Source organism: Gopherus evgoodei, chromosome 2 (genome assembly GCF_007399415.2).
Source record: "Gopherus evgoodei ecotype Sinaloan lineage chromosome 2, rGopEvg1_v1.p, whole genome shotgun sequence".
In the NCBI taxonomy this organism is placed as follows: Eukaryota; Metazoa; Chordata; order Testudines; family Testudinidae; genus Gopherus; species Gopherus evgoodei.
The window spans coordinates 184116885-184133108 of record NC_044323.1 but is presented as its reverse complement, the minus strand read 5'-3'; the positions used below and the strand labels follow the sequence as shown (position 1 = coordinate 184133108).

At 45.4% G+C, this 16224-nt stretch overlaps 1 protein-coding gene across 7 annotated transcripts in view; it reads left to right on the top strand.

Annotated features, from left to right (window-relative positions):
* KIF13A (kinesin family member 13A) overlaps nt 1-16224 on the top strand; it is a 208227-nt gene that overhangs the window by 81380 nt on the left and 110623 nt on the right. For all 7 annotated transcript variants that reach the window (XM_030552499.1, XM_030552496.1, XM_030552502.1 and 4 more), the window contains exon 4: nt 3778-3838. In XM_030552499.1, the coding sequence (XP_030408359.1) occupies nt 3778-3838 (61 nt within the window). The remainder of the gene's footprint in view (nt 1-3777; nt 3839-16224) is intronic.

Here is a 16224-nt window from a genome sequence, read left to right as displayed (position 1 = left end):
GAGATTTTAATTAATCTTCTCACTATAACGCAAAACTTAACATGTTGTGTATAAGGTTCTCCTATCTACTGGAGGCAGAAGGAAATTCTTGTTCTGCTACAAGCGATTGTGTATTGTACACTCCTTTGTAGGTTTATGTGCACCCAGTGCACTCAAATCAGAGACTTTTGGCAGCTGTAGGCACATGTTCCCACTGTCCTTGTGCGCCGAGCCCAGGGTATAAAAGGGTGTGGTCACTGCCTCCCTCTCAGTTCCTTCTTACTGTCTGTGGTTAGTGTTAGAGCTCCCCATCAGTCTTTGAGCTCCAGTTTAGGCAGCTTTTAGGAAAATTCTCGTTCGGTGTATAGTTCTAGTTTAGCCTAGTGTTAGCTTTAGAGTAGTTAGTAATTTGGAGAATTTAGGTTGGGCTACCATGCAGAAATCCCCAGGTTTCAAATGTGCCACCTGCAGTGCTGTAATCCCTGTTAGTGATAATCATAAAAATTACCTAATCTGTTTAGGTGAGGGGCGTGTGAGGGATTAATGTCCTATTTATACTTCCTTCCCAACCAGAATGAAAAAGCAAAGCCAGAGCTGGGCAGTGGTAAGAGCCACCCAGGGATCCCGGGCCACTGTGGGGAGTCCCGGACCCTCCTCCTGCCCTGATCTCCACACATTGCAATTTGGTACTATTGAAAGATGCATATTGTGTTGGAGCATGGGGTAGGTGGAATCTTAACTGTGTGTGTAAAGTAGAGTCTGTTTGACCACTTCTAATTGCCTTAGTAGTGTGGGAGTGCTGTCAGTTTTAAAATGACTAATTCTTAAAAATGGCAGCAAATCCAGTGGAAATTGGCAAGGGACCTACCAAACTACAGAAGCCATAAGAAGTGCAAATATTTTACATAATAATATGATATTAAAGCCACTGATGTGGACAGTTGCTTTCTTTGGAAGAACAGAATGTAGAGTTTTCAAATGAATCATTTATAACATACAGGCCAACTTGTAGGTAAAAAATGTCTCAAAGAAAATGTAGACAGTCCTGAGCAATCCTCTTAATTGTATTTCTTAAAGTACCATATAGTGAGGTGGAGATGGCACTCCTATTATAAACTATCAAACACCTACTAGGCAGAAGACAGTATGAAAGGTAAGTGGGGACCCAGTCAGTGAACTCCAGGGGCAATTCTCTGTTGATAATACAAACCCCACCTCTCCTTGTTTGGAATACGGTAGATGCTATGAGGGTATTGTCCCATAGTACCAGGAGGTGGGCTTCATCTTGCATAACAGTCTCCGCCTGGTAGGATTTCTGTTTTTCCTTTGGCGAATGGAAGGAGAGAATGATTTTTTTTTTTCTGCTGCCAAAAGGGTTCTGAATACCAGCAATGAAACAGGCCAGATTTAAGGTTCACTTAGATGCTTAGCAAAGCAGAGCCACTAGAGGCACAGGTATACATATGCTATATGCAGGAATACAAAATTCTGCACATCTTTTGTGTATTGAAAGATCTTAATGTAATGTATTCACATGGTGAACTGAGTTAAGGGTCCCAGAACTGAGTTTCCTCCCTGATCTTCATGTAATTTAAATCTGAATCACAATACCACAGTCATTTTGAATTTATTTATAATATTGCTGTTGCTGGGTGACCTACTCAGTTAGGTCAACATAAGACAGCTTACCTCGACCTAATTATGTCAGTGTACACACTACAGCTTTGTCTTGCTGTTGTAAGTGCCGTACTGCACCATCATAACTCCACTTCCACGAGAGGCGTAGGGCTTATGTTGGTGTAGTCAGTATCTGTGTAGACAATGCGTTACTTACATCACCTGTTGGCTGTCTTGACAATTTCAGGGCTCTGTAGCCTTGAAATTGACAAGAAAGCCTCAGCTAGAGCCTGTCTGCCCCAGCTCCCTGCTCCCAACTAGGCTGCGCCCACCTTGCTCTCCACTCAGGGAGGTGAGAAGCCTAGGCAGCTGCTTCCCCCACCCCCAGCTCTCTCTTCCTCATCCCCCCACGCTCCTGATGAGGACACATGCACCATTGACAGAAGGAGAGTAGTGTAGACATAATTACTGCAGTGGTTGTAAGTTGGCCTACCATAGGTTGACTTAAGTCTATAGGGTAGGTGTGCAATTAGTCATCATGTATCCATCTGTTTTCTCCCCACACCAGGCCCTCCATTCCCAGTCATTGTAGGTGAAAGTCCAGCTTTGCCCTGTAGACCTGGACTGGAGCATGCTCACTTGTTTTGTGGGGATGACACATGTGCAATCTGGTCAACACTAGGAGCTGGGGGGGAGGGGGGGTTAAGTACAGCCCATGGACTGAATCCGGCCCATCTAATGTTTCCATCTGACCCACCAGGGTCTTTGCCTGCCCCCTCGCAATTTCCAGGCTGCTAAAAGTCCCGTGGCGCAGCGGGGTGCTCAGGCAGGCTGCCTGCCTGTCATTGCGCCACGCCACTCCCGGAAGCGAACAGCTGCTGCTGGCATGTCTCTGCACACCACTGGTGGGGGGTGGAGGGGAAGTGGCTCTGCATGCTGCCTCTGCCTCCAGCACCATCCTCACAGCTCCCAGTGTCTGGAAACTGGCCAGTGAGAGCTATGAGGGTGATGCTTGTGGGTGCAGGCAGTGCACAGAGACTTGCTGCTCCTCTCCCCCCAAGGGGCATGCAGAGACATGCCACGGTGCCAGCAGCCAGCCACTTCCAGGAGCAGTGTGGGGCCATGGCATGCAGGCAGCGTGCCTGAGCACCCCGCTGAATCACTGGCCAGGAGCTACCTGTGGTAAGCATCCCCCAGCCAGAGCCTACACCTTGCACCCCTTCCTGCACCCCAGTCCCCTGCCCCAGGCCAGAGCCCCCTCCTGCACCAAACTCTCTCCTAGAGCCCACATTCCCTCCTTTTAATATAGTAGAAATATGCAGCCCGTGATGACTTACTAAAATTCATGGAGTGGCCCCCCCTGCAAAAATTATTGCCCACCCCTGGGTTAGAGCATGCTCAGTGCGCACCAAATCTTAGCTTTTGGTAGCTAAAAATCTCTGAAATCTCTTCTTAGTATGTGCAAAAACAGATTTCTGAAAGGCTTGTAATTTGGGCAGATTTTCCCAAGAGTAGCAAAAGGCTCAGCCCCTGACAAATTTCAAGACTTGGTTGCAAAGTATGCTGATGCTAGAGCTTCTCAAAGAAACGGTTCTAAGAATTTTTTAACATGGCTAAACTTATTTCTCCCTACCCTCTTTCTGAGAAAAGGCTGTGAACTGCTTTGGCTGAAACTTTCCAAAAAATTCAGCCTGAGGTGGATACCTGACATGGAATATTTTCAGCTCAGATACTTAAAGTTGGCAAAGTCTTATATGCAACTGAAAACAGTCTTTTATAATGGGAAATGTGAGGCAACCTTAATAATGGTGCTACCAGACCTTCCTATAATAACTACCCCCCCATACTCCCACCCACAATGTTATGAACTGAATTCATAGAACGCTGGGAAAACTGTTAAATATAGGAAGACAAATGTGGATCTCACATTTTTGCATTGTTTTACTTAAGTGTTATGGTAACTTAAATATTTTAAAACAAAAATTTTGGAGTATAGGTAATATCTGCAACCAAGGACAAATCTCAGAGTTTGACACTATTTTACTTCTGATGGAATCTGTATTAGATTCTGTGGAAATTGCGTGGTCATCTGTTGTTCAAATATGTATGAGGAGTTGTGCTTCAGGGATGGATGTCTTGTGTGTTGCAAGCTCTTCATTTGTCTTTTATACTCTTATGCAGGTGTTTGCCTTTGATTACTGCTTCTGGTCCATGGATGAATCAAACACCACAAAATATGCAGGTAAGTGACTGATTTTCACCATATTTGGCAGTGTATAAATACTTTGAAAATAGATAATTTTCTGTTTCTTTGGCTGATCCTCTGACCTTTTTCTCACTAAAATGGACTTCGGGCCTTTCAGTGGACTAGGCCCACAAGTCTCCTCAGCTCAGAAGAATACAAAATGTATGGGGCACACTGTGATGTTAGGAAGGAAGGCTTTTTTAAATCTATAATCTTTAATGTTTTCTTCCTTTGAGAAACGATTCTTTCAGTTAAGGTGAAATTTCAATTCTCTAGCAGAAATTACTTCTGGGTCCTAATGCTAGGTTTGAGACCATGTGTTTTCCGTGCCCCACACCAAGATTGAGGCAGAGCCCACTGACTGCTGCAGAGAGGAAAAATCTCTCTTCATCAAAACATTTAATCATTGTCACTCAAACCGTAGAAAGCAGACGACAGATCACATTTCCAACTTGTCCCCTTCTCTAGTGGCTTGATGTTCTATGTCAGACTGTCAAGGCCAGTCACTACTGCCTCTTGTCATATTTTTATTTTTATTACGTTAAAACTTTTAATATCTGAAAAAGGAACCATTTTGATTGAATAGACATTATTTGTATTTTCAGAAGACAAAGGCATTAGGGGATGGTCTAATGACATGAACCAACATTAGCTATGCTATCTCTTACAGAATGTGCCTTTTATTGTTGCAGACCATAGTTATCAGATCCTAAAACCCAGAGGTGATATTCAGTTCAGTGGATTCTACTATGTCACTTACCTGCCTAATCTGGATGAGGCCTTTTTATGTAGCAAACTTCTCCCAGTGAAGTTAGTGAGAGTCTTTTCATTGACTTCAATAGGACCAAGAAGAGAGTCTGGAACCAAATGCCCTCTCAGCCTAACCCCACTCCAAATTAATTTAATGGGAGTCACCTCAACCCTACCCTTCTGCAGCCTACTGGATCTCTGAGTTACACCCGAGTTTCCTATAATACCACCCAAAAAAGTTCTATTGACTTTTTTTAGCTTGAGAACTGTACTTATATACAACCCTACTCTGTTTGATCAGACTGTAGAATGGTGATACTACATTTGATCCCTCTCTTCAGCAAAAAAACAAACCAACCAAAAGGCCTTTTCAAGATTTTCTTGATGAAAAAAGATGCTTTTACCCTCTCATCACTTAATGATTTTGTACATTGCTGGAGTTATCTTGTGACTGTCTTAATTCTTTTAAACAGCTGGTATGCACTGGAACATAATACATTTTGTGGGAGGATAAAAGGTTTTCTTTTATCTGCTCTAACATAAAGTGACTGGGCTTTTTGGCTGGCTAAATCAATCTTGTGTTAACTGACTCAATTCCATGTCCTACAATAACATACCGTGTTTTAGTGCCAAACAGCTGAGTGCAGAAGTGATCAGAACTCTTAAAATTTCCTTCTTTTCAGTGGAATCAGTTTTTTCCCCCTTTTTTGATATCTTCACTATTTAGTTGCTTTTAAGGGATTCATAGCTTTGCCTAGATCATCTTATTTGTTGTTGTGGGCTAAGGTCATGGGCTAAGGTCCCCATTGTGCTAGGCACTGTACAAATGTACATCTTGTCCAACACCAAAGACCGAACTGTAGATCCAGTGCTAAAAACATGATGTTACGAGTTCCCTCCAGGGTGCCACCTGGAACTGGGGTACCACTGAGCCCCCGACCCACCAGCCTGGGCTCCCTGTCTCACACTACTGCTGTGACAAACTGCAGAGCCCTCCAGCCTGCACTTTCACCATACAGGTAGGGCCACACCCAGCTGCAATTAAATGCAGGCTCTCTGTCCAGCTCCTGCAGTGAACCAACAATAGAAAGGGTACAGCTAAGGCAACTCCCAGTTCCCCAGGCACTCACCCCTTTTGGAGTATAAATGCAAAATTAAATGGTCTTGCGCTGCACAAGGAACTATGCAGCGTAAGCTCAGAAAGTTCGTGCTCTCCCTCAGTGTGGCGAAGAATATGCAACACCTTTGCCCCTGAACTATGATTCCCACACGCTTCACTCCAACTCACTGTTTTAGATAAAGTAAAAACAAGAGTATTAACTACAAAGGATAGATTTTAAGGGACTATTGATAGTAAATAGATCAAAACAGATTACCTAGCAAATCACCAAAAAATGCAAACTAAGCTTAATATACTAAATAGATTGGATATGAATTGACAGATTCTCACCCTAAGAGATGATAGAAGCAGGCTGCAGATTCTTAAGGAGCAAGCTGCACTTGCTTTACAGCTTGGAATCCCCAGGTGTTTCATTCACAGGCTAGAAATCCCTTAAGCCTTGGTCCAGCACTTCCCCCTGTTCAGTCTTTGTTCTTCAGGTGTTTCCAGGAGTCGTCTTGTGTGGAGAGTGAAGAATACCAAGTGATGTCACTCCCTCCCTTATATAGCTTTTGCATATGGCAGGAACCCTTTGTTTCCAAGTTTGGTTTCCAGACCAGTCTGTGCAAAAATAAATGACATCCCAAGATGGAGTCCAGCATTATGTGGTCTGATCACATGTCCTTGTAGAGTCATAGCTGCCATTACTCACAAGCTGTTTGGAGCTTTCTCAGGAAGGGTCATCACCAGGTGGGGGAGAAGCTTCTCCTAAGGCCTATTTTTTTCCCTAATGGCTCATTGTGCTAAATGGGCCCTTCCCCACTCACAGGGGTGGCTCTAGGCATTTTGCTGCCCCAAGCACGGTAGGCAGGCTGCCTTTGGCAGCTTGCCTGCGGGAGGTCCCCGGTCCCGCAACCGGCAGAGCGCCCCCCCGCGGCTTGCCGCCCCAAGCACACACTTGGTGTGCTGGTGCATGGAGCCACCCCTGCCCACTCACTATCTAGATTGAAAGCATCTTGTCTAGTGGACGTTACCCAGGTGTAGCTATATTTGAAATACAGATACATAGTCAATATTCATAACTTCAGATACAAAAATGATACATGCATACAAATAGGATAATCATTCAGCAAATCATAACTTTTGCAGTGACTCCTTACGTGACTTATCTTGCATAAAATGCATCATAATTATGTCATCATATCATAATATTGCTATGAAGAATATGGAGTGCAGTGTCGCACATGAGTCTATACAGCAGTGGTGGGCAACCTGCGGCCTGCGAGCCACGTGACCTGTCAGGGTAATCCTCTGGCAGGTCACGAGACAGTTTGTTTACATTGACCATTAAGATGCTTGGCTGCCCAACCTGTGCAACCACATGACTTGATTATTGTTGCCCTTGCCCTTTGGTGTATGCGCTTATCTGAATATGTTTGCATTGTAAATGTAAATTGAAACTTTATAATATTGGGTTTGTCTTTTTGTTCTATAAAGCAGTTCAAACATTTTGGATGTCACATAAAAGCTGAATAACAGAACTGGTTGAAAAATGGAACATTTTCAGCAAAATACTTGTATGTTTAAATTTTGAACTTTTTGAAAATAACATTCTGACCCAGATAATGCATTATCTTCTTGCTTTCCATTTGCCTGGCTGGGATTGGTTGAGGTAAAAGAAGTTGATGCTTAATCTTGACAAGGGACAAATAGTGCTAGGGGGTAAAGGGGAAAGCATCTTGAGCACAGGCAGAAGGGTTTGATGCAGCCTCTATTAACATCATTGGGAGTTTTCCTATTGATGTCAATAGGGACAAGAGCAGATCTGTGGGTGGAGACACATTCCCGGGCCTGAAAAGTTTATACTTTATAGACAGAGACCGTACAAGTCATGGCACAGCATTCTGGCAAATGAAGGACACTGGGAGACTCTCAGCATGAGAACAAAGTAAGGACATTTTTACAAGTGTGTGAACTGCAGTAGCATTTCAGAAATCTGGAAAGAAATGGGTTTTGAGAAAAGGAGCGAGAGAGCGAGCTTCTTGACTTGCATGTTATACTTCCTCCTCCTCTGCAATTAATGTTAAGTGCAGCCTAACCACTTCTAGATTGACTGAGGCTGCATCTTTGGAACAAAGGCGTATAGGGTGGAGAAAAGTTGCCTAGATTGTTCAATCAGCATCCCTTTCTAGGTGGGTTATTTTGATTAGGATTTAGGGCGTGTCTACACTTGCCATTTAAAGCGGAGAAAAAGTCCCTTTTTTGCATAAAAAGCATGGAAGCATCTGCGCTTGCCAATGACATTTTGTGGTGAAACTCAGAAATTTCACCGCAAAACGAAAGCCACCTCCACGAGAAGCATATAGCTCTTACCGGTGATGCTTTTGCAGTGATGTGCAAGTGAAGACACGTTCTTGTTTACACAGCTTTTAGCCTCCAGAGGATATCCCACAGTGCTTAGGTTAGGGGTAGGCAACCTATGACATGTAAGCTGATTTTCAGTGGCACTCTCGCTGCCTGGATCCTGGCCGCCAGTCTGGGAGGCTCTGCATTTTAATTTAATTTTAAATGAAGCTGCTTAAACATTTTAAAAATCTTATCTTGCTTTACATACAATAGTTTAGTTATATATTATAAACTTATAGAAAGAGACCATCTAAAAACGTTAAAATGTATTACTGGCACGCAAAACCTTAAATTAGAGTGAATAAATGAAGACTTGGCACAGCACTTCTGAAAGGTTGCCGACCCCTGGCCTAGGTGATCACTCTAGCCAGCAGCTCTGCTGCTCTGACTCCAGGTAAACAGATGCCCCCCCTCCTCCCCCCTCAAAGCCCCTGGAACTTTGAAACTCCCCTGTCTGTTTTCTTGGCAAGTGCTCACTTATTATCTGGCCAGGTGACAATGCCTGCTCCACGGAGCAAACAATCCCCTGCTTGGAGCAATGCTGAGCTATTGGAGCTTATTAGTGTTTGGGGAGAGGAGGCTGTGCAGAGACCCAGAATGCCCTATGATCACCTCCCACCTTTCCCAGAAGATCTATCATCAAATTGGAGAGAGCTGCGCTGTGAGATAGCTGCCCTAGAGTGCTACTCTCATCGGTGATGGAAGTGCTGCAAATGTAATCACTCTTTGACACCCAAGGAATTAAGTGAGTACTCAAACCAGTGCTTTACTTTCACCGGTGAAACTTACAGCGCAAAAACTCTGCAAGTGTGGGCATACCCTTAGTATATTGTTACTATAGGCAACTAGTAACTGCTGATAGTAAGAGGGCACAATTTAAAAATTATGGTGGTATGCAGTAGGGTTCAAGGCAAGAACTCACGAGACAAAGGAGTTTTGGTTTCTAGCACTACTTTTGATGTCCTGTTTTACAATACTAGCAGAAAGAGACTGTTCTAAAAGAGAGCTACACATGAAGAAAACTGTGATTGTATATTTCATACATGCATTAAAAATCTTAAAGTTGTCCTAATATATGGCTAGCATTTAGGCACTCACAGAAATTCTTATGCATTCTGTCATTTGCTTCTTTGGTGTGGTTACTGCTACCCTAGAATGAAGTGCTAGAATCAGCCTTGTGAATAAATATAAGCCCAACACAATGCCAGCACAACCGCATACAGCTTTATAATTACAACCAAACCAAGTGAGGTTTTGATGGATTGTTTTTCTATCTTTAGTTTAATAAAAAACATTGTTTGGAGTGAAGTCCTATCCTTCGTCGCATTCCCAAGCACTAAGTTAACAAATGTATATTAGCACATTAGATGCACATTAATTTCATAGGCAATGTCAAGGAATTTTCCTGATTCTAGTGACAAAGGTGCAAGCAGACCGTTGAACAGAACTGAATGCAAGCGTTGCCATTAGGGTGAAAGCTCTGAATTATAGTAGCAGCTTAGCCCTCCAATGAGTTTACAGAAAAATTCCTGTAGCTGCTCAGAGGTATGGTCGTTCTACCTGCACTTTGTGGTTTAGAGAAATTCACTGGAAGATGGCTGCCAAGAGACACATATTATCTCACGACATGCAAGCAGGCAGCCAAGTGCATTGCTAGGCAGAGTTTCTCCCGGGAAAGCACCCAGCAAATTAGACAATAGAATGGGGACTTAGAAGCAAATTAGCAAGGTCTTGCTCAGACACTCAGACAGTGCACAAAAATATGTCATTGATTTGTTATCTAGCTGGCTTTGAACCCTGCTAAAGTGAATGAGAATGTTGTGCCCTTGAGCTGCTATATTCCCATCAAACCAATAAGACAGCTGATCCATCTTTACTTCTGTATTACTTGTTTAAAAAGACCAGCCATGGGCTAAAATGTAAGAGACTGTTTTCCTGTAACAACAGCTGTATAAATGGGGATACCAGGCCAAGACCCTTATTTCAGTGATCTATTACTCTGGTCTGTGTCCGAGATTTGGGCTTAATTCTCCACTGTGCTCAAGTGGAAAGATTCCCCTAAGGACTTTAAGCCGGCTGAGAACTGGGTATAGCAGAGCTTAGCTCTGCCTCCTCCCCTTCCCTCACATGCTCTGTCTCCTTCTTGCCTCCGAGAAGCCTTTGCTTTACCTTATGCCACACAGTGGGTTCCAGCGCAGTAGATGGGAGATGCAGAAGGCAGCAGCACCATCACTGCAAGTGGGGAGATTCCTTTGTCTGTTTCAAGTTCACTCTGTGCTGCATAAGCAGAGAACTATCCCTTTAGGTCTGTAATACCTGGGACGGATAATAGTGTGATCATCTTAGACCAGGTTTACTTCCCTTGTCACCACTGATCTGCTACTTTCTGTTCGTCTTTGGGAGCAGAGTAGATCTGTTACATCTCTCCACCAGACACCAGGTTCTCCTTAGCAGCCCAGCTTTTGGTAACTACAGTACAAACTCGCTAATCCACACTTCACTCACTGCCATAAAAAAAAAACCAAAACAGATTTCTCCTCACTTTTAGCAGACATCTCACTGTTGCATGCTCTCATCTCACTGCTTTTAAAGCCTTTTATTTCCCACAGTACAAAACACTTACTGCCATACTAGGACCTATTATTATAATTAAAATTGCACTTGACAAATAAATGAATGAAGTACATTTTGTCAGGCACTACTCATGCTTGTTTATGATTATTGGATTGGTTTACTACTACTTCGAGTGCTGTCCCTGTGGGTGCTCCACTCTAGGTGATGGTGCGTCTCAGCGCCGTTGATCGGAGATTTTCGGTAGCAGTGCCTGGTCAGGACACACGCACTCGGTATCTCCCGCCTCACTGGAACTTCCTGAGTGCGTGCGTCCTGCACACTCCTCAGTTCCTTCTCAACTGTCCTTGCTGAAGACAGGACTCGGGGTCAGTGCTGCTTTTCTTCCCTGGTCTCTATAGGAAATAGTAACAAAACACACAGAAATAGATATTAGTTACATCCCAGTTGTTAGTTACTTAGTTTAAAAAAAAAAATCGTCTCAGGCTTGTCTCCTGTTGAGACACTCTCCCCTGCCATTTCTAATTCATAATGCTAGGCGCTTCAGGATTCAAAAGGTGCATTTCCTGTCGGGGCTCCATGCCACGGTCAGATGGGCACTCATGTTGTGTGAAGTGCCTCGGAGAAACTCACGTCCCTGCGAGGTGCCTCCATTGCGCGACCCTCAAATCTAGGGCTCGGCGTGACAGGTACCTGTGGCTTAAAATGCTTCTAATGGAAAAATCCCTACAGCCACTTTCGGAGACAGGGAAAGTTAAACCCGCTCCCACGCTTCCCGGCCAGATCTGAACCAGTTGGGAGCATTGCTTCAGCTTCCCTGGATCAGAGGCAAGAAGCACAACAGTCTCAGAGGAGAGACTTTAATAAGGGTAGTGGATCTCCCGTGAGATCCCTACCCTCTGTGCTGACAGCACCAGAGGCAGGTGCCTCAGCCTCTTCTAATGCCTTAACCGCTGCTCCAACAGAGCTCAGAGGCAGGGACCCGACCTCCCGTGCTGGGAAGGTTCCCATGGCACCGGTCCCTTTGGCACTGAAAACGGACGCGGTGCCAACAGCACACTCCTCCTTGGCACCGAACACAGCCGTCGTGCCGACAGCGCACTCCTTGGCACCAAAAACAGATGTGGTGCAACAACATACTCCTCCTCTGCACCGAGAAGAACATCGGCACCGAGCCTGCCTTCCACCTGGGCAACAGCAGCGGACCCTCTGCAGGGCACCTCCAAGCAGTCCACGGTACCGCTGTCACTTTCACTTTCTCTCAGTGCGCTAGAGCACAGAGCAGGCTCAGCGCAGCCCAGGGAGCAGGAGCAACAGTTTCTCTCTGTGACACCTCTCAGTGCCACCTGAGCCTAACTCTCCACTCCTAGATGCACAGGGCTCACTTTTTGAACAGCTGCTCTCTCCACCTGAACTGGCTACCTTTACTAACAGTGAAGTCAATATACAGCAGCAGGCAGAGTTCTCCCTCCTGCTCCTCCATCACCAGAACCTCTTCACATCAGGTCATGGCTCAAGGCCACCAGCCTCAGTTTCCTTACTTTGCCCCCCCGCCCCCCATGGGCGGCAGCTAGGTTCTCCTACCCTATGCCGTGGCCTCAGTGGTACCCTTGGCCACATCCTCCTATAAATCCTCTTCCTTCTGTGCCTCAATCTCCAGCTCCGTCCACTTCTAGGGTGCCTGAGCCCCCTCCTGAAACTGCAAGCTATGCACCATATCCTGACTCACCGACCCCTAACTCTCCATCAGCCGTGGATGGTGCCCTCTTCCCTCCACCTCCACAGAATGTGGACGACTGTAAACAATTTCAAGAATTTTTCAGGGAGGGTGGTACTCAGTCAAGATATCCCCTTAGAAGAGGTTCAGGAGACACAACACAGACTCCTCAGAATCCTTCAACTGTCTGTGCCCTCAAAGATTGTACTCCCTATAAACGAAGCGCTCCTGGAACCAGCTGACACTCTCTGGCAAACCCCAGCTTCTTTAGTACCAACTTGCAAAAAGGCCAAACGTAAGTACTATGTCCCTGCTAAGGATGCTGACTTCCTATTTTCTCATCCACCACTGAACTCTCTTATCATGGATGCAGTCGCACAGAGGACAAAACAGTCACAATATCAGCCCACCCCGCAAGACAAGGACATTAGAAGCCTTAGTGTCTTGGGTCGCAAGGTTTATTCATCGTCCACTCTACAATTCAGAATTGCAAACTATTTTGCCCTCCTCACCAGCTATGACTTTGATAATTACAATAAACTTTTTGAATTTGCCCCCTACATTCCAGAGGATAGGAGAGCAAACTTCAAATGAATCCTGACTAAGGGCCAACTGATTTCCAGAACAGCCCTACAGGCATCTCTTGGCATACAGCAGCCCTTACTACTGCAACTGCTGTGGTTATGCGGAGATCTTCATGGCTCTCTGCATCCAGCATCCCTAAAGAACTGCAGACCAAAGAGAAGGACATCTCCTTTGATAAAGACAAACTTTTCTCCAAACAAACTGATTAACTCCTTAACACCATGAAAGATTCTAGAGTGACACTGCACACTCTCTGGGAATTCACACAACTCTTCCCAGGAAACAACCATACCAAAGACCACGTACACAACAGTATTATCGTCCTCAACCCAGACCACACGACACAACTAGACCCCCCAAGCACAGACAAAATCAAACTCAGGCAACCAGCTTCTGTCCATCAGGGAATAAACAATAATTCTGAAATGTTGATTGAGGGTCTGCACGACCACCCCTTGATTCCACCGTCTACTTGCCCATATGGCCATCGCCTCCAGAGTTTCCAACATACCTGGCAGCGGATTACACAGGACTGCTGGGTCCTCGAAATAGTTCAGTCCGATTACTCTATCCCATTTATATCCTACCCTCCTACCCTTTCCCCTTCCCAGTCCCTCTTCAGGGACCCTTCTCATGGGCGCTTACTCCGCACAGAAGTGGCGCACCTTCTACAACTAGGTGTTGTGGAACCTGTGCCAATGCAACATCAAGGGAAAGGTTTCTACTCCCATTACTTTCTGACTCAGGAAAGGACCGGGAGATGGAGGCCTATACTAGAGCTACACGACCTGAACAAATTTGTGAGGATACAAAGATTCAAGATGATCACACTGGGCACATTAATTCCTGCACTGGATCAAGGGGACTGATTCACAGCCCTCAACCTACAGGACGCTTATTTTCATGTATCAATTCATCCAGCTCAGAGACTCTTCCTACGATTCACAATCGGTCACGACTATTTTCAATACAGAGTTCTTCCTTTCCGACTCTCCACAGTGCTGAGAGTTTTTTCCAAGACTCTAGCCATGGTCATGGCTCACCTCCGCAAACATGGGCTCATTTTGTTCCCTTACCTGGGCTATTGCCTCATGAAGGGCAACTCCAATGGCGAGGCACTTCAAGCTACCCGTTTTGCCATCTCCCTCTTTCACAGTCTAGGCCTCCAAATAAACATCCAAAAATCCACCCTGACACTTACACAACAGATCGAGTTCATTGGAGCTCATCTCGGCTCAATCCAGAGCAGGGCCTTGCTCCCATATCACAGATTCTTCGCCATCACACAGCTCATACGCACACTCTCTCTTTGTCTCAGGACACAAGCAAGAATCTGTCTACAGCTCCTTGGTCACATGGCAGGCAGCCACCACCTTCGTGGTTCAGTATGCCAGGCTACACATGAGATGTCTTCAGGGCTGGCTCAATTCCAATTTCAAACCCAACAGACACACCTTAGGAATGCTGTTAACTCCTCCTCTCAATGTTCTAGCTTCCCTACATTGGTGGACAAGACCAGAGAACCTCTGCATGGGGATTTCCTTCCAGCAACGATCCCCAACGCTCATGCTTACCACGGACGCTTCCCTAATCAGTTGTGGAGCGCATCTAGGGGGACACAGGGCACAAGGCCGGTGGTCTGCATCAGAGACGCACCTACACATAAATCTCTTAGAGTTCAGAGCAGTGAGATGAGTGTGCCTTTAATTTCTTCCTCTCATAAGGAATAAATCTATTCGGGTCCTAACAGACAACATAGCATGTATGTACTACATCAGCAGACAAGGGGGAGCCCGATCACATTCCCTTTGCATGGAAGCCATCTGACTATGGAATTGGTGCACACAACATCAAATACAGATCATCACTTCCTACCTACCAGGTTGCCACAATGCTACTGCCGATGCACTCAGCAGGCACTTCTCAACAGAACACGAATGGGAGCTGCACCCCGCAAAACTTCAACAGCTCTTCTGCTTCTAGGGCACCCCATCAATAGACCTCTTTTCCACAACCCAGAATCAAAAATGTCGCCTGTTTTGCTCCAGAGTGGGACTCGGGACTGCATCCCTAGGAGACGCGTTCTTCGTCTCGTGGAGCAACTTTCTCCTGTACCCCTTCCCACCAATCCCTCTGCTCCACAGCGTTCTTCGGAAGATCATAAATGACAAGGTCCAGGTCATACTTATTGCCCTGACATGGCTGAGACAGATGTGGTATCCTTACCTACTCCACATGTCTTCCTGTCATCCATGGTATCTCCCCGACAGGCCAGATCTCCTTTCCCAGGACAACGGACAGGTTCTTCACCTCCAGTGCCAAAAGCTCCACCTCACAGCCTGGTTCCTTCATGGTTCCAAACCCATGAGCTAGCCTGTTCCGAGCAAGTCCAATACATCCTCCTGCACAGTAGAAAAGACTCCACTCGTAAAACCTACTTGCAGAAGTGGAAGTGTTTCGCTCTCTGGTGCTCACGTAGTCACTTAATGCCCAATACAGTGACTCTCTCTAACATTCTAGACTACCTCCTGAAACTAAAACAGGATGGACTTTCACTAAGCTCCATCAAGGTACACCTGGCAGCATTCATCACCTTCCACGACCTGTTAGGTTATTCACTCTTTACCCACGCCACCATAAAACGATTTCTCATGGGCCAGCAAAATCTCTACCCTGAAATTTACCCAATGGCAGCTACATGGAATCTTAACCTTGTTCTTCACGCTCTCATGAAACCTCCATTCGAGCTCTTGGCTGCCTCCTCTCTTCTCCATATGTCCATGAGGGTAGCTTTCTTAGTTACAATAACATCAGCAAGGAGAGTAGGTGAAATAAGTGCCCTGATGGCCCATCATCCCTACGCAATCTTCTCCAAAGACAATCACTCTGAGACCACATCCTAAATTTCTCCCTAAGGTGATATCCACCTTCCACCTTAACCAACCTATATATTTGCCTACTTTCTATCCCAAACTTCACAGGAATCCACATGAGGCAATCCTGCACATTCTTGACGTTAGACAAACAATTGCCTTTTATTTAGACAGGACTAACCCATTTCGCAAATATCCACGACTCTTTGTCTCCACCACCGAAAGATCGAAAGGTACAGCTATCTCTAAGCAATGTCTGTCCAAGTGGATCTCTGAGTGCATCAGATCCTCTTACCGTATTCAAAATATTTAACCACCCGAAGGCATTAGAACTCATTCCACTCGAGCTATGTCGACAACCGTTGCCTTCCTTCATGACATA